Raw genomic sequence first — 18,563 nt, 5'->3', positions numbered from 1 at the left:
TTCCGTTAACTTGAATTGGTAAGAAGTAACTTAAACAATTAAACAAACAAACAAACAAACAGACAAACAAATAAATAAGTAACTTCCAGCTTCTGAACTCGCCATGAGTTGTCTACGACGCAAATCGATAGGCTAGTAGCTACGCCTGACGATAAGACGATAACAGTATCAACAAACAAACAAACAAATCAAAAAATAAATAAATATCATTTATCACTGAATCTGCACAATCTACCTACTTTTTATATCAGGGTGCGCGCTGCAAGCACCTACTTGCGTCATTAAATATGAAATATGAACATACATATCAACCACTTTTATACAGGCAAATCTGGACGGTGTGTAAATCTAACTCCTTCATTTTCTCAATGAAACAGTTTATATCTGTTGACTTGTTAACTTCCCCCATTATCAGCTCATGCTAGGTTCACACCCAGGCCAAGGGCCGCCTCTTTGCCAGGCCACGGATCTTGTAAGGTAAGAAAAATTTCGGTCTGTGTTCACCGTTTATTGGAATCTCCTGCCTCTGAGTCACCGTTATCGACCTCGCTCTAGGCCTACTGTTAGGGCGTCTACTGGGCCCAGGGCCAATATAAACCGTTCACACAGACTCTGAACTCATCCTTCAGACCCGATGCAATTACGCCCGGTCCAGAGCCGACGTAGCGCGTTCACATTTTTTCCTAAATTAGGGGCGACTCAGAGGCGCCCTAAATGTAAACGCAGTGTAAGACAAAATAGTGATTTCCTGGCCCTGTATTCATAGCCGCATATAAATTGTGTAAAGTATCTTCTGTTATATTGTCGTACATGTACCTTATTCTTTTACGGCAACATCAGCATATCATACCCGTAAAAGTTTCATGTTATTAGTATGATTTTAATTTTAACAGATCTTATTTTCATCTCCCGTTTCGCACGCGAATTGGTGTCTATTTCTCAATATAGTCTCTGCATTATAAATGACTTGTCACTCATTATGAAGAAACTATATTTTATGAATTCACCAAATGACCTAATTATTCTGAAGACAAATACTCGTGAATTACTCGAAATGCTATATTTTGTAGATATGTTCTCCTAGACCTCCTTGTTACAATGATAAACTTTGACTTTTAACCCTTGACCTTAATAAAAGACAAGCGGATCAACCTGTATCAGGGATGTCCATGCATACTGAACGTTTACCTGTGAGTCATAAATTCAGTTTCTTCCGGAAATAACGAGCAAAGCAAGCCTATTAACAATAGTTATCACACAATGTATGTTGACGACTTCCCACATCAGTGTCACATTCTACGCGTCACACCGTTACTTGCTTTCTCAAGTTGACGGTCCTTCGAATTACCCAAGTCAAGGAAGACATCATTGGGAACGCTCATTTTCATTTCCGGGGGAGGAGGATGTGTAGGGAGGGGCATGGATTTTTTCACTGAAAGATCATGAAGGTAGACGAGAGAAATAACTGCGGAAAGGGCTACCACAAAACCACAAACCACAGCAAAGAAAACGTGACTACTGAAGATATGCACACAGTTTTCTTGAATAGCTTAACCAGACTGCTGATGATGAGAATGTGTAAAAACATAAAAGCTTACGTGGCTCGGACAAGGATCAGCTATCTTAAATGCAACATCAGAAACGGTTGTGCTAGCTAAACTATGCTACTGGCGTGTTGTGACATTCTTTACAAATTAATCTTAGTCCATACTCTAGCGCCACACCGCCAATACTGTGAATACACAATGCACATACAGACAATGCTGGCAAACTAAATACTTAAAGATTGCAACATTTTCACTGTTTGAAAATGAAACTATTTAATATAGTTTCACATACGAGAACACTGTCACTGATAAATTAAGAGATTTGTAATACTTTGCCTTGATTAAATAATGTTTCCTACTTTCTGATACAGAGCAGTGCCTTGCCCCTGACATGGATTAATAAAATATGCGGCAAGTACCATATGTTGAACAACATATGCCTGCTCTCACTTCTTTCCCAACAAAAGGCTTTAGAAAATTCTGCAATAAAATTGAATCACCGTTATACAGCTCACCAGACCAAACAAACACTTTGTAATCACAGCATAGCAGTTTGGACACAGCGTCTACTAAAATTTCAAATTGCTTCTCTGTAGACGTATGTTGCTCCCGGGAATATGTTAAGATTACGTGCCAGAATGGCATTCAGAAAATTTGTTTGTGCTTAAAATGGGTAAATTTCTATCGGCCATTGCAGTTTTTTGTTCTAGAGCATCAACCCAGTTATCGTTTGTACCTTATATTTACCATAGATAATCTGTGCGTCATATGCACATGCTGTAGATGTTAAATTTAATTTGTTTGTGCTCAAATGCTCTTGGTGTAGTACTTTATAAATACATTGTCTAAATAATTCACAGATTGTGACATGTACAAGTACCCCCGTAACTATAGGCACTGCAAACTGGTTTTCTTCGTCCAAATGCTTGCACGTCGAAACTGATACTGGATCCTAATGGAGTTAGAGGGCCCTTAATGGCGTGTGTTAATCACGTCAGGCAGACGACATCGACACGCAGCCCGCATTATTTTCCGATATGAGTGCAGAGTATATGGTAATCAGCAAACGAGTCATAAATGTGGAATTCCACATCATTCGAAACTCTTCAACTTGAATGCAAAAATGCAGACGACAGTAAGAAGCCCCTTTCCCAGCACATATTCACTTTCTCTTGTTTTTATGACCGTTCAAGAGTTACCGTGTGCTGGCCTAAAAGGCGCCATTTCGTAACTTGCATTCCTTGCGAAACGTTGAAAAGAGCAGTCTGCGAACAGGATTCTTGTAATTTGGCATGGCAACTTCGGAGGGGTTCGTCACAATGCCACCATTTTTTTCCGCGTTCCAGAATTTGACATTTTTTTAAATTTTAAATGGGAAGAGCGCTATATTTCAAGAATCCCGCACTTTGCCTATGTAAATATTCTATTTTGACAAAAGCTGTGAGGCTGCAAAACTTTTAAGCAATTTTTGATCTTCAGATGCTTTCCACTAATGACCACCCCTCTCAAATCTAATGGTCGATCCCAAAATATGAAAGAGTTTTTGCCGAAAAGGAGCATTTGAACCTAATCTGCGAAAATATGTGCGATACTAATCAAAGGTAATTCAAAACCTGTAGCTAAATATTATAAATTTTTTACATCCGGCGGTTTTCAAAGACGGAACACAACTGATTGTTACAAGAGAAAACGGTTGGAACCATCTTAGCCGAGGCAATAACTCTCAGTGACTGTACATCACTCCCTGTCCATCTCATATTTCTTTGGATGTAACGAAGAGTTTGGCAGGAAAGGGCAAGCTAAAATGAAAGAAAAAAACCCCATTTATATCATTGACTGCTCAAGTTCGCGTATTACGGTTGAGAGGTTATATGACGCAAATTTAGTACTTTCTATTTACGATGGTTAAGGTTATTGCTCATTCTGTCTGAACGCCTCAGGTATGGGTCAATTTGTGAAGTGTTAAAAGCTGTCCAACATCAAGGTCAATATTGCTCATGATCCTAAAATCCGTCTTTGCGAATAAATGAGATTAGTAACAGCATTCAGTTGATTTTCCATCATTATAATTGTAATTTTTTGCGTCTATCGTCTTGTTTGTTAAGACTCGTTACCACATGAAATGGGCATTGTCTGTGTGTCCATCGTCGATCCATCGCCTGCGCTGCTTCCTCAAATTAACGTGCCCCGTCACTCATTTCAGTTGCCTTGGCAACCAATTCTAAAGCGCAGGAAATTTGACCGTGAGTATTTCACTGGAGTATTGTTCTATTTCTTGTCCATGTATTAATCGCCAATTCATCACTTGCAAAATCGGAGACGTATTGGTTATCGGAGTCGCCGAATCGCAACACGCGCTGGACTCGCGATACTGCGTGGACGAATTTAATGTGAAATTTTACTGCGTGTTATAACAACTTGTTTCTACAGCACGATCGATTTTCAAAAATTTGATTGCATTACTGCTTCACCGACCGGCTTGTTGATATGTTACATAAATCCAAGACTACAAAACTAGCTGTCAACTCTCGCGGTGAAATCCCAAAATTGTTCATTTATTATCTCTTGCCCATGCCATTGCGGATGGCTCATCTTTCTTCTCCTCTTCAAATTTATCAGAGGTGAAATACTCTCGCGAGAACTGTATATCTGATGTGAAAAACATATCACGAGGCCACGTCAAATGTCGTTTTTACACCTTTAGTCAGAAGCAATGTGACCATTTCCATACTGAGGCTACACACAAATCACTCTTTCCCGGTTTTGAGTGACCATTGGCGTGTCGTCAACAGTAATGTACACTCAAAGACGCGCTATAACTTGTTTATTAAAGGGACATTAGCTGTAACTTTTGACTAATTTTTCACTACTGTGTTTCAATGTATCAACCACAGAATTTTACTATGATCCGATCATCATGACCAATGCCCGGTGCCCTGCTTGCCAACACAGCCTGTGTATGTGAAATGACCATTGTTATTGTTGATAAATGTATTCTAGTCCGGACCTGAATAAAAAAATTAAACAATAACAATGCAGATTATACTCATATAGGGTATATTTATGAGCTAAATATTAGGAATTTCTCCATGGTTCTGGGATTCAAACCAGAAACTGCAGATGATACACAGAGCAAACAAAATTTTAAAAAATGACGAAAATTACAGCTAATGGATCTTTAAAGACCAGATTCTCAATACTATGTTTTCAACTTAGACATTGAAGATTTTATTTTTCGTGACTGTTTGCTACCTATCGATGTCGATTTCCTGCGTATCTGTAAAGGTAAATCCGGAAATGGCGTATGCATTTCTGAAATGACAGAAATTTTAGAGTGTTTTAAGTGTATTAATTATATATCTCGACTGCAGCCTCCTGTTTCCGCCAAAACTACAGTAGGTCTAAATTAAGCGCAAGTCATCGCAGACTGTGTAAAGTGGACCTACATTGTTGAAAGGTGTATCTGAAAAATGCGCGCCGAGAGGAACTTTCAATGATACTTTGTCAAGTAGAAGGTCAGGATAATTGTTTTGTTTTTCATACCGCGATACGCCGAAGACTGCCAAATGTCCATTGCTTTTATTAGTCCCGCTCACAGGGCTACAAGTGAATAAACATATGACGCATTTCAAGGTACGCACTAGATATTACGCCAAGCAAGAGCTTACGTCATACAATTCACAAAGAGAACGCAGTTTACGGCCAACTTGTGAATGTTTTGTTCTTCAGAATACAATGCACCAGTCGCTGCTCACACAAAACAATTTTTATTCCTAAGATAACGATTTTGCCCCTTTAAATTATTGAGAAAAATGTAACATATGTTGCGTATGGACAGAGCAAATATTTTATAGTGCCCTGATACTAGACATATTATGAGTGTATTAGTAAATGGGGCGATGACACAACTATAACTGAAATTAGTGTCACAAATATGTTCGGAAACTGTTTTTAACCATACAGCTGCCGCTGTAACTTATATCGGCGTAAAAATACACGCAAACAAGGAGTACTTTGTGTGTGCTCGGTGTGCAGTTACAGCTGCCAGTGCAACCAGTCACTCCTATATCAAACACCCACCAATGAAAATGTAATTGCCTATCAGCAGGACAACCGGCCGTCCTTTTCCCCCTCTGAGTGAGCACACAAGCTCTTTGAATGCAAATTGTGACATGGCGACAAGGAATTCCGAGGTGTCGTGTTAAATGCGGATGATTAAAACGTGAAAGGTCGCAACGAATGTATGGAATATTGACTTTTTGACGTCGTGTACCCAATTATGTCGAGACGGACATCTCAGATCGTTATTCAGAAAAAAATGAAGCCGGCATTTACGAAATTATCTGCAGATAACAATCTTATGTATTAAGCTTTGAAGAAGGTTTCGCGTGACTTGGGTTTGATTGCTTTGCAAGATACGCTGTATCTTCGCTCCAAAGCAGATCTGCCCCTCAAACTCAGTGATGAAGTGTCAGTGAAGGAGTTAATGGAAGTAGCACAGCTACGACAAGGCAATGACACTGTTCAAACAGAGGAACGAGCGCCAACGTTCGAACAAACATACAGGCACTGCGCTGTTGTGTGCACCCAGTATTTGAAGATGGGTTATTTTTAGGGTATTCATGGTGTAAGCTTAATATGAGCAAGTTTTTCAGTTTGATTTATGTAAAAATTTTGCTTCTTTGATTCTGGGATATGTGGATATGTGTTTTTAATTAAACAGCGCTAACACAAAAATAAAGTACATCTATGCATGTATCTTTGTCAGAGTGTCTATCTCCGACTCTCTCGTCTGCTGTTTTCGTCTCCCAGGCAGCTCTATCATTTGTAACCTTAGTATATTTCTGCCTGTAGGTCTATAGGTGTATCTCTCTGTCCATTCCTCTGTCTGTCTTTCACCCTTTTCGACTCCCTATCTGCCGTATCATATGTATCTGATTCCTCTGTATAATCATGCGGGCCTTCTGTCCGTTCACGTTTGTCTTGTTGTCAGCCTGTATCTCTATCACCATGTCTATCTGTCGCTTTTTATGTGGACTAGTCTCAAATTAATCGTTCTATCTCTCCGCGTGTCACTGTGTCTCTCTATCTTTGTATACTTATATTTCCCTTGTCTCTGTCTTCAATGCAAAACCACGTTTGTCAATCACATTAGCTGTTTTGTCTTAACCTCAAAAGCAGATCCGGAGACATGAAATTGTGAGGGTAAAACACGGTCCCGCCACAAAAGGGACCGTGGGTAAAATTACATTTGCCAATTAATTTTTACCGGATTTTCCACCGTCTTACCCATGCATAATATATGTATGACTAAGACGGTGAAAAATCCGGTAAAAATGAAGTTTCACAAAGGTCAAAATTGCAGGTTTCTGTCCCGGCCGAACTTTACCATCTTGATCTGGCTTTAGGGAGTTCAGAGAATTGGAGTGCCTACAATATCCTGTGACGTCAATAGTTTGCTAATTTCTGAGATCAGTTGCGTAGGCTTCACTGTGTAAAGTACAGGCGTCTTGTCAACCTGTCTTTGTGTACAGTACATGCTGAAGTCAGCACGTTGGTGCTTTCATCCACGTGCTAAGCTTTAAAGCGTCAGGGGGTAGTGTTCCTATGCCTTCAACATTGACGTCATCGCGAATTATACTCGTCACACAAAGGGCATTTTGTCGCGAATGTGACCTAATTTTCTCTAAGCCGCACATCATGAACACTATCCTACCCGCGTCTTTTCACTGTAAACTCTTCAATTAGCCGTTCAAACACAGATTCTGTAAAAACCAATCTTAAAAACGGCAGTGAGAATACCATGAGAAAACATGAAACCTATCGATTGTGTGAGGGATTCCTTTGCTCGTAGAAATTATGAGTAATGGCGCATCTAGACTAGACATTGGCTTGTTATGTTGTGAATTATAAATTTACTCCGAAACATTCTGAAACATGGCTGTAAATAAAGCCATACTAGCTTTTAAAGTTTTGATGTGCCTTCCGTTATTGCTGTTCTGTTTGTGAGAGATAATGTCTTCAAGTGTTGTAGTTCAAAATCGCCTCGAAATTATTTGTGTTCAACTTGGTAGCTCGGCCAGTTTTATTGTTACCTAGAATTCACTCTGAATTCACTTGTCAACAGTGAAAATGGGGTATAGTATACAATATGTTTTGGGGGGCTAATACTTTGTCCTTCGTAATTCTGGGGGGAAGAATTAGAAAATGTACCTATTTTCTAGAAAAAATCGATGAAAATGTTATCAAAAAGCAACTTTCCCTTTAAACAGTGTCACGTACGGGGCCGATTCTCGAAATTCAAAATTGTCGTGGAAGACAAAGCCTAAAACTGATTGAGGAACATCGTCTTTGAGAGAAGTACGCGTGACATCAAGCAGTGATGTGTTCACACATGCCTGGCAGGACCTTAGAAAAAACGGCGCCAAAAAAAGACGATCTCTACAGAATGTAATCGAACAAAGCCGGATGTCTGTCGAAGTAATCGTGACGAAAGATAAGTATATAATCAGTAGAGATCGTTTTATGCAGAAGACTTTGTACTTTGTATTCCATGCTCCCAGTTTTGTCCGCCCCCATATATATATATATATATATATATATATATATATATATATATATATATATATATATATATATATATATATATATATATATATATATATATATATATATATATATATATATATATATATATATATATATATATATATATATATACCAAAACTTGTTTGTATATTCTCAGAGGGGTAAAGTGCTCGATGCAGGGATGCAGAGCAATATTACAATAAATAACAATAAATAAATATGAGAACACATCAAATATGTTTGGTACCTATTACTCGAATTTCACGCATACACGCGATCGTTAGATAGGTAGATTTTATTGTATGAAATTTGCTTCAGGTGCTTACATATAAGTATCAGGTTGGGTCAAACCATTTGTTGTTGTGGGTTGGATTGAAATTTGAAAACAAATTTTACTTGTCAAATTTCAATCCAACCCACAACACCAAATGGTTTGACCCAACCTGATACTTATATGTAAGCACCTGAAGCAAATTTCATACACAAAAAATCTATCTATCTGACGATCGCGTGTGTGTATGCGTGAAACTCGAGTAATGGGTACCAAACATACTTGATGTGTTCTCATATTTATTTATAGTATATATATATATATATATATATATATATATATATATATATATATATATATATAATACACCGGTTATACCATCGACAGTAGTGTCCTTGCACTCTTACACGGCTTCATCGGGTTTGCTGTCAAAGATGATATGGAATTGTAACTCTTCTAACGAGCGCCCTTGCATAAATCGTGTCATGAGTGGTTTAAGAGTTGAACTGAGTGTTGGAAAGTGGGCGCAGCAATCGCCGAGGCCTTCGTCTGATGCGTATTCGTCAATAACTGAAATCCTTCTGCCTCTTGGTTTCCTTAACCCGAGGGTACTTGTCATTAGAGATGAGTTTTACGTTATTGGAGAATGCGTCATTGACGTGACCTTATTAGCACAGTCAATGCAAAAAAAAATATCGTATAGATACACTCGAAACAGGTACAAGAACCTGCGCGTCACCGAGGCCTCATTAAATGTAACTTTTGATGGATTTTCCTGTAGTTTTTCACTGTCAAAAATGCGGTTTCATGTTCTTACCGTAAAATTACGTCAAAATACAACGTGTCCAGCTTGGTAACACAGGCGCTCTGTGAGTGCATATGTGTGCGCGCGAGTTTTTTGTGACGTGTATTTACTGTTCAATGCTTGTGTTGACGGCTGAGTTTTATTTCAGACTGGAATTCAAGGGTAAACAGTAGCATAGCATACTGTACATTACGTGTAGCGTTGACATTGCTAATACTCCGTATTTCAACCCACTTTAGGAAGGTGAAGGATGTGCAGTTCTTCTGGAGATTAACACATTGAAATATCATCGAAAGCCCCTCCTATGCAGTCCCCTTAAAGCAAGCGAAAAATTACAATACCCATTAGGCCAAAGTAATTAAATTCTTTGTTTTGCGTCCCCACCCGCGTAGGTTTTTAAGGTTTTCATGAAAAACACACACAATGTATTTGAATAGGAAATTTTAGGACATGACCGCTTAGCTTTTCTGAACTAAAATTTTGTTACAATTTTTTATTTGCTGCAATCAAATTACATTGTGTTAATTTTCTTGTGTGTGTTTTTCAGCCGCTTAGACGCGTACCTTTTCCCATTTTGAGTGGACGCAAAACAAAGAATTTAATTACTTTGGCCTTATCTATTAATTCATTCACTGATGAGTGTTCGCAGGGACTATTCATGTAGGCGTAACGATGCATTTTAGAAATAAAGGCGCTCTTAATGTTTTATTCAAGCTATTGAAACATGCTCAGAAAAAGTGCTTTCATCGCGCGCTATTGACCCCTGTGTGACCTAATAACCAAGCTACAGACGGTAAAACATTTTATTTGATGTCTTTGCCACCTTCATTGTAAAAGACATTTTCCTACCATTTAAAAATTAAAGGAATGTCCCTTTAGCTTGCAACTCAGACTTTAATATATCTTTTCCTTCTTCATTTTTGTCCTGCTGTTTATGAAAATTCATATAATAGAGCATCAACGCTGTTCAAATAACCCTAAATGCAAAATGATGAAAAGACAAATGTACTACTTGACAAGTGAACACAATTCATGCATAATCAACGAATAAAATTAATTAAAATCTTAAACAAAATTAATAAGAAGGGGGGGGGAGTGAATGATGACACATCAAAGAGTTGAATGATTGAATAAATGAATGGATAATGAATCAGTTATTAATTGTAATCCAATAAAAAATAAATGTCAAATGAATGAACGAATAAATCGATACGTAAATGAATGCAGTTAAGTTTACTATAAATAACAGATTATTATAAAATTAGATAAATTAATATAGTTAAAAAACTGCAAAAATAGAAGGAAGTGGGCACACTCCGTCATAACTACGCCAGTAATTCTGGGAATTGATTATTTTTGGACAGCAGCCGTGAGTCGTGACTGATACATGTACATGTGTAACAACTTTGACATAATAAAGTTCTTTTAGTTAAGGTCGTATGGGCCTCGAAAGTGAAAGACTTAAACTTGTTCCCAAACATTCCTAAATGAAACTTTCAATCATTATCTTACCAAATCAACAATAAAAATCGGGGGTCACCGTGCAAAGTTTAGAACTAGCGAAACAAATTACCAAACATTTTGCGATATATGAAATTCAAAATGGCCGCTATCCCTGTGTTAACTCTATGGGGGAAAATTAAAGTTTGCTTTTCGAAAAACTAAGACGGTGAAGGTTTTCTTTCTCTAAGAGCTTTAAAATTAGCCCTCACAAGTGGTAGATCAGAAAAGAATTGTAGCAAATTTGAGAGCGTCCGAATTTCTGTCCCCAAGGCGCGTTCTACCTTAATTAGAGTATTTCAGAGAATAGATGTAGCACTTTTGCGGATGGCATGCCAAGGGGGATGAATTACAAGGACAAAGCGTATCCGAAAAAGATATCCGTTTCATAAGTCTGTGGAAACAGAATACAAAGTTATATCGTATGTCAATGTAACTGTCAGCGGAAGTTGTCTCCCGAAGTGATATGCTGTTCAGCTGTTTGATTCCGAGAACTTGTGGTCAATTTTATGTGAGTTTCCGCGTGACACAGGAATGCAAATACCAGGATGTTGAATTCAACACCGACTTTTGTGTATCTTTTGATTCTTTTTTTGTTTCGGTTATCTTCGGTCAGGCCAAATTTAGAAAGGAGTGCGAGGTGAAGACGGGTTAAACTACAAACTGCCCATAGAAAAACATCGGTTGATATACATACAGACATACAGACAGACGAACAGGCGTACAGGCAAGCAGATTCACAGAGACGGACATGCAGGCAGGTGGGCAGGGTAGTATTATAGACGAACGGAGAAACGCATTAAGGTCACATGCGCCTCAAAACTGAAAGACTTCAACTTTCGCTTAGGCTTTCCTCAACAAAACTTTCAATTATTCTCTTAACAATGCAAGAATAAATCAGGGGTCACTGTGCAAAGGTTTGTACTAGAGAGACAAACTACCTGACATTACATTTACCGATATTTGAAATTCAAAATGGCCGCCATCCATGTGTTAACTCTATGGAGAAAAGTTAAATTTTTGATTTTAACAAAACCAAGACTGCGAGAACTTTACGTACTCAAAGAACTTCAAAATGAACCCCAACAAGCGGTAGACTAGATAAGAAACATAAAAATTTGGGTGTCCAAATAGCTGCGCCCGTGGTGCATTCTACCTTAATACAGGTATAAATCGACGCAACGCCATATAGGGTCATAGACAGCCTGAGAGATATGTATAAACAGACAAGCAGGAAGTCAGTCGAGTAACGTTGTCCTGGCATAGTCTTTATCGTAATTGATAGCATGTTTATATGTTATCATTCCATAATGTAAATGAACTCTCGACAGAGTTCTGTGCATCCGACCCGGAGTAACGTATATCACAAGGATTAACACTTCACAACCCGAAGCATCGCAAACTGGTTGATCGTAAAATTAGTCATAAAACACAATGGAAAACAAGGTTTGGTTTCTGGGGAAATATCGAACAAAGATTTGACGCTGATTCTAGCCCGAAAGACGTTGACTATTTATAACTTGTTCCTTCGCCAGGAACAAAATTGATAGCTATTGGACTCCTCCGCGATAACACGTGTCATGACAATCCTGCTGATGGCGGTTTCGCTGTGAAGACACGCGGTCAGTGCCCTAAAACTTAATCATAATCGAACTTTAACAGTTTGTATACACGACTTGTGGCATTAAGCTTGATATGTAGGAAGGGGTTGCTTTACAATAAAAAAAACCAAGGAACTCGTCATCGAATGCAAAGCAGAAACATGTGTAAGACGGTGACTGTAAATGGCGGGACGTGAGGGTAGGATGTCTTGTCGGATAGGTGACGTATTTCACTACGGGTATGTGATAGATGGTGTCAACATATGCTAAACCAGTTTGGACACAATACAAGCTACACTTGTCGACCATTGACAATCTTTCTCTGTCAAGAACTCAATGAACAGAACGCTGAACATCTCGAATCTTCAACTCATTTCGTTGCCACCTACGAACTTCCACACCTCACTCTGCCACAATCTGATTAAAATCAAATGTAGACGTTTCCATCTCTCGTTCGCTGATAATCGCTTCATTGCATCTGACCGACCGTCACGGTGGCACAAGATTCGGTTCAAATCTCGCGCTTCCAGAAACCAATCAGGCTGCTTTTTAAATACACCGTCATTGGCTTAAAAAAGTTATCGGGTTGGTGTTAACCATTGGTCGGCAACATTGACCAATGTGGGAGATTTCAACGCTGACGAGAAAGGAAGAGAACTTACAAGGCTGGCAACGTCACCATCTACGGGTCCCTGAATCCGACTCTGATTGCACACTATCAGTGACGGTACACCCAACAGACCGTGGCGTGGACTTGAACGATCCCAGAATAGCTGAAATACTGATCCGATAATCGCTACATTACAACCTGAGAACTTGAAGCAACAAAAGCGATCGACCTGTACATCTGGATTTTAACTTCCCGTTCGATCAATCAGTCTGTCAGTCAGGATGTCCGTTTGTCTTTATCACTGTATCTTGCCATCCATCCTTCCATGCAGCCATGCATCCATGTATGTATGTATGTATGTATGTATGTATGTATGTATGTATGTATGTATGTATGTATGTATGTATGTATGTATGTATGTATGTATGTATGTATCTATGTATGTATGTATGTATGCATGCATGCATGCATGCATGCATGCATGTATGTATGTATGTATGTATGTATGTATGTATGTATGTATGTATGTATGTATGTATGTATGTATGTATGTATCTATGTATGTATGTATGTATCTATCTATTTTACAGATCCGTCCGTCCGTCGAAGTAGGTTTGTAATTTGTTGACATCAAAGTATCTTACAATTTTCTTGGGTATTCTTTGAATGCCACCCATAAAATGAAATGGACTTTTACTGCGGTACAATGACATTCGTTCGTGTCTCAATTGGCACGTAAAGTTAACAATGTTCACTTAATTTTAGATTTCCCGCCATTAATAAAGGCTGTCATAAAACAAAAGAGATGATAAAGCGCCTAAGTGGAGGACATTAAAGGGTCAGTAACTGCTACCTATGATGATTTATTTTCATTGTTTGTATAATTGTTTGAATGTCAATTGCAAGTTCTTGTTTTACCTTTTTAACATATTGAAACACCTGCTATTTATCCCGCAACACAGCCGAGCGTCTCCATATAAAACGCATTATTTATTGTTTACGTTTGAAAATACCTCATTATGAAAGAACATCCACGTTACAACTAATTTCAATTTAATGTAAAATGGTGCAAATAATTCAAGCATTTTGAGTTTGTATGTCTTCCACAGCTGTACATGTCAACACTATGATCTCGTTCCACCGACGTTTCATTCGTTCTATGTGAACCCCTGTTTATTTTGTTGACATTTATTTAGTTGGAAGCACCTTGCTGATAGGTATGGCTTAAACTTGAAAATGGTGGGAATACAACCTGTTTAGTATGGTGATAGCATGACCTGGAAGGGTATAATAGCTCTACAAAACGTCGTTGGGTGGTAGAATGATGATGATGACGTCCAAGGTGATGATAGTGATTACAATGTTGATGAACATAATCCTGACGTTGGCGACGACGATGGTGATGACGACGTTTATGAAAAGGATGATAGCCAAGTTGTTGTTGCTGATGATTATGATGATAATGTTGATGACGACGATGATGGTGATTACGATAATGGTAGTGATGACGGGAACGAGGTTGATGATGATGGCGATGATGATGATGATGATGATGATGATGATGATGATGATGGAGAAGAAGAAATTACAGTAATTTGCGATAACGATGATGAAAAAGTGCTAAAAAAATTGACACTAAGCAAAATGAGCCTCATCGATCATTCCAAGAGCATCCGTGCTGTCGTTCAATTCACTGGCCCTCCGTGCCTGCTGGAGTTGCAGCGGCTATGGTCAGTTCAAGTGTTCCGGCCAAGTTAAGGTGTTCAGCCTGCTACCACAAAAAACCTCCATTAATCTATTCATCCTTCCCCTCCCTGCTATGTCTGTGTAAACTTCAAAAGGTCTTAACCGTGTGTTCTGAGCGGTGGTAATCTCTACACGAGTCACGTCCAACAAAACTAATCATCTGTAACCTCGGTGACATTTTACGTACATGGAATTTCCTCTGCAGAAGTTTCCTATTTCAAAGATCGTAGATCTCATCAACAAATTCCCATCATTGCCCATCAATGGCGTTCACCGAGTAGTATCCGTATGGGAGGAGGTTTAGAAGCGCTTGCGTCAAGCGTTGCCTTGTTTTATTTTTAATCCTCTGATAAAATGTTGTCAAACCAACTGACGCAATACGATCACCCTGTCAAGTTGGCTTTTTATTCACTCTGAGGATCGATTTACATCTAGAGCCGGAGGTGAGTTCAGCGGCTGTGCAGGAGCGGCTAAGTGGGTCAAACTATTTCTCTCGAGGGGTGCTTGTCGTGGAAAATGCGAGCTTCTAGTACCACTAGTAGTGTGACAAAAACGAACCGCGTTGGCTCTTGAGTGTTTTGAAATTAAAGTCAATTCGAGATATTCTTGTAAATGCGAGCGCAGATGCAGGGCTCGTTACATAATTCGGACATCTGCGTGACACCACTTAAATTCTCTCTGAGAGAGAGAGAGAGAGAGAGAGAGAGAGAGAGAGAGAGAGAGAGAGTTTTGACGCGAAAATCGACTCTGTATCCACCATTCATTCATTTCCTGCTTTACAAAAAATTCATTTTATGAGAGCACGTGACAATTTCGGAGGCGTTCGAGTAGGCAACACTTTCACTTGTGAATCGTGACCGAGAGTGAAGGTTTCACTGTGTCAATAAACGACGAGAAAGATAAACATTTGAATAGCACCAACCTTTTAACCGCAGCAAACTATGGTTACACCGTGTCGATCTTGTCACACTGCGTTCACAAACGTGACAAGTTTTTTAGAAAACACTGATATACGGTTTGAACTTTCAGATAGCGGGTCTCCCAGTGAGATTGAAGTATATTTTAACAACGGGATCAAATATTAATGACTCCGATGGACAGGTAGGTGGTTGATTGATAGTGCCACATTAAAATTACTCGAATAATAGCAATCCGTATATCAAAACTTCCATATTTGACAAAGCGTATCGGAAAGAGCGTTCGGCGACGCTCGAATTGTAAAGATGGAATAAAACTGTTCTCCATAGCAACGGGGATATCTGGAACAACGACAGTTGCTGTCTGTGAACGTTTGCAATATTAAACCCTCTCTGAACGCGGCGATCGATATTAATTTTGTTTTATAAAGTTAAGCGCTCAGCAATCTGAAAGATGGACAAGTTCCCATGCGAATCCCGAACAACCGGCGAGAGCGTGCTACAATGTACTATAATAGTCGAACGATGTTGTCGTCAGTCACGAACTCTTTGTTGGATCACTCACAGACTGTTATTTAATTGTGTTTGTTAATTGCATTCTGGGATTAGTTACCTGGCGCGAGGCTATCGTTTGCCGAATGACCGCTGTGGACTTCGAGGTTACTCGGTTTTCAAAATAAAAGGCTGTAGTTTTAGCTTTGTGTGAATAGTAATGAATTGCTTTGTGATGACATACAATGACCTCAATTGTTGAGGCAAGTCACTCGTTCTGAAGTATTACACCATACGCACACGAAAGGTATAGCGCAGACGACACATTCTTGCGCGCCAAGCGTGACCAGCTCGATAAGCACGTCATTGGCATGTCCGCGACGTTTCTTGATATGAAAGCATAGGAGGTTATTCGGACGTTTGCCGAATGAGTCATGGCGCCAAATCGCAAGGTCATCAACTCCCAGAAATGATCACGATACAGTATGGAGAGAAAATAAAATATTTTTCGTAGAAAATTTTATTATGTATGTCTTAGTCACCAACAAACGCAGTGGGTTATGTAAACTGACCCCGTGTCTTGAACAGGGGGCGAGAGGAATTTCTACACCAAAAAGCAGACCGTATAATTTCCCATCTTGCCTCCCCCATGAGAGATAAAAATAAATCAAACTTCAACATTAGTTGACGTAAGTTAAGAAGGAAAAAGTTGAACAATATACGGCGTACAAGATATGTCACTATTGCACAGTATTCAAAAATAGGGTTTTTGTTATTTACAAATGAAAGACTCCCGTAAAACATCTCGACATATATGTGTTAAATATAAACGGATGAAAATGCAGTTCTGGATGTAAAGTCCGATTTTTCTGTGACAGCTGCCCCACACAGATGGCGATTCCGTAAGGCGTGGCTTACGGCTTCACTACAGTAGTTCTTGTGTATGAATCGACAGAGAAAAAAAACCCAATAAATCCAAAATCAATCAATATACGCTTCTTGCAAAATTTCTGGAAATGGAACAACAATAATACTTGAGGTACAGGAGATGGGAAATATAATCGCCATCACACGAAAACTGTAAATTTCTGGAAAATAAACAACAGAGAGATAGAGGGCCCTGCACTATTAATCTCAACTGAGTTATTTCACCTGTTCACTCGTCTGGTTCTGTTAAATATTTTATGAACCCCCTAGCAAACTGATTATTGATAGAATCGGACCAAAATACTACCCCTAACAATAGCTGGTACCATCACAAAAATACGATAAAGTCCGCTTACTGGGCAACTTTTTGTTGATTTGCTTAATGCACATGCTATCTTTATCTTCAATGACGCACTGTTAAATTTCCATACACGCCGTTTTCAAGTGAAATGCCGAATAAGGTGATATGCAGAGGAAATATCGACATACTTGAAAGTTTTGGGTAGAGACACTATAATCACATCTTCAGAAATTGAAGGTGACATTTTGGAATTGCTACTGAAGTCGAAGTTTGGCAAGTTTAGGGTCCCTATGTCGTTTGACCTCGAAAATGGAGCAAGGCAAAGACGCGAAGTCGGCGCGAGTTTGCTGCCCCTGTCCGTGCGAATAAGTTAAGAAGACTGCTGGTTCAATACGGTCTGCAGCCATGCATTCATTGTTCGTGTGTTACAAAGCAAAATCAATGTCGTTACGAGATCACCCGCGCAGCTCGATTGTCCTATTCGGTCGCCCCGGCAGATATCCTTTTATCCGGAACATAAAACAGCTAAGGCATCGGTGGCAAAGTCTGTATGTAAATTTGGTTGACATGCTGTTCCAGCTCGTACTATAGCGACGGATCAATATGTGAGGTGAAATTTGTACAACGCAGCACGTACGTAGGGAATGAAAATCCTGGTCGTATCGTAAGGCTGCGCTTATCATAAATGTACTCCGTTTATCCCCTTACTTGCAAGTAGCGGTTTTCTTGTCCCGCTGGCGATTAAAAAGTGCAACAAAAGATCTCTGCGGTCTTATAATTTCCCCTCGGCTATTTTATCGCTCGGGCCCTTGAACACTGACCACCAGACCTTGGGCTACGTTGACAACCCGTAGTTCAGGCAGTTCCCGTGGTTTGTTCAGTTCGAGTTCGACAATCAGCAATCTCAGCGTCTCTTCGTCGATCTTATCCATACAACGCAGGTCGACGCACTCGCCGTGCACGGGCGTGGACCTCTGTTGCATCGCCGCTGCCATCGTGGCCGCCGTTTCCGTATGCTTCCCACGTGCAAAATTCCCGCCACTTCCACAAAAGCGAGTCTGGTGGCCTCTACTCCGCTGGACGGGTGTGTGAACGTCGCTGTATTGACGCATCCTGAATAACCCAGTCAAACAATAACAAACAGACACCCGGTTGGGAAAAAAGTTTCTCGGAGAGTACAGGCCTGATAACCGGTTCAAGTAAACCTTTCAAAGCGGTGAACTGAAAGCTGACGACAGTTGTGAAATTCAAACAATCC

The 18,563-nt window shown here is 39.5% G+C and overlaps 1 protein-coding gene across 1 annotated transcript in view; it reads left to right on the top strand.

Moving 5' to 3' along the window:
• Window positions 1–14,680, top strand: part of LOC139141620 (glutamic acid-rich protein-like) — a 39,665-nt gene extending 24,985 nt beyond the window's left edge. Inside the window, exon 4 of the mRNA XM_070711212.1 lies at window positions 14,243–14,680. Within this exon, the coding sequence (XP_070567313.1) occupies window positions 14,243–14,680 (438 nt within the window). The remainder of the gene's footprint in view (window positions 1–14,242) is intronic.
• Window positions 14,681–18,563: the final 3,883 nt, after the last annotated feature.

Source organism: Ptychodera flava, chromosome 10 (assembly GCF_041260155.1).
Source record: "Ptychodera flava strain L36383 chromosome 10, AS_Pfla_20210202, whole genome shotgun sequence".
Classification (NCBI taxonomy): Eukaryota; Metazoa; Hemichordata; class Enteropneusta; family Ptychoderidae; genus Ptychodera; species Ptychodera flava.
The sequence above is the reverse complement of the archived record's forward strand: the minus strand, read 5'-3'. Positions and strand labels throughout refer to the sequence as shown.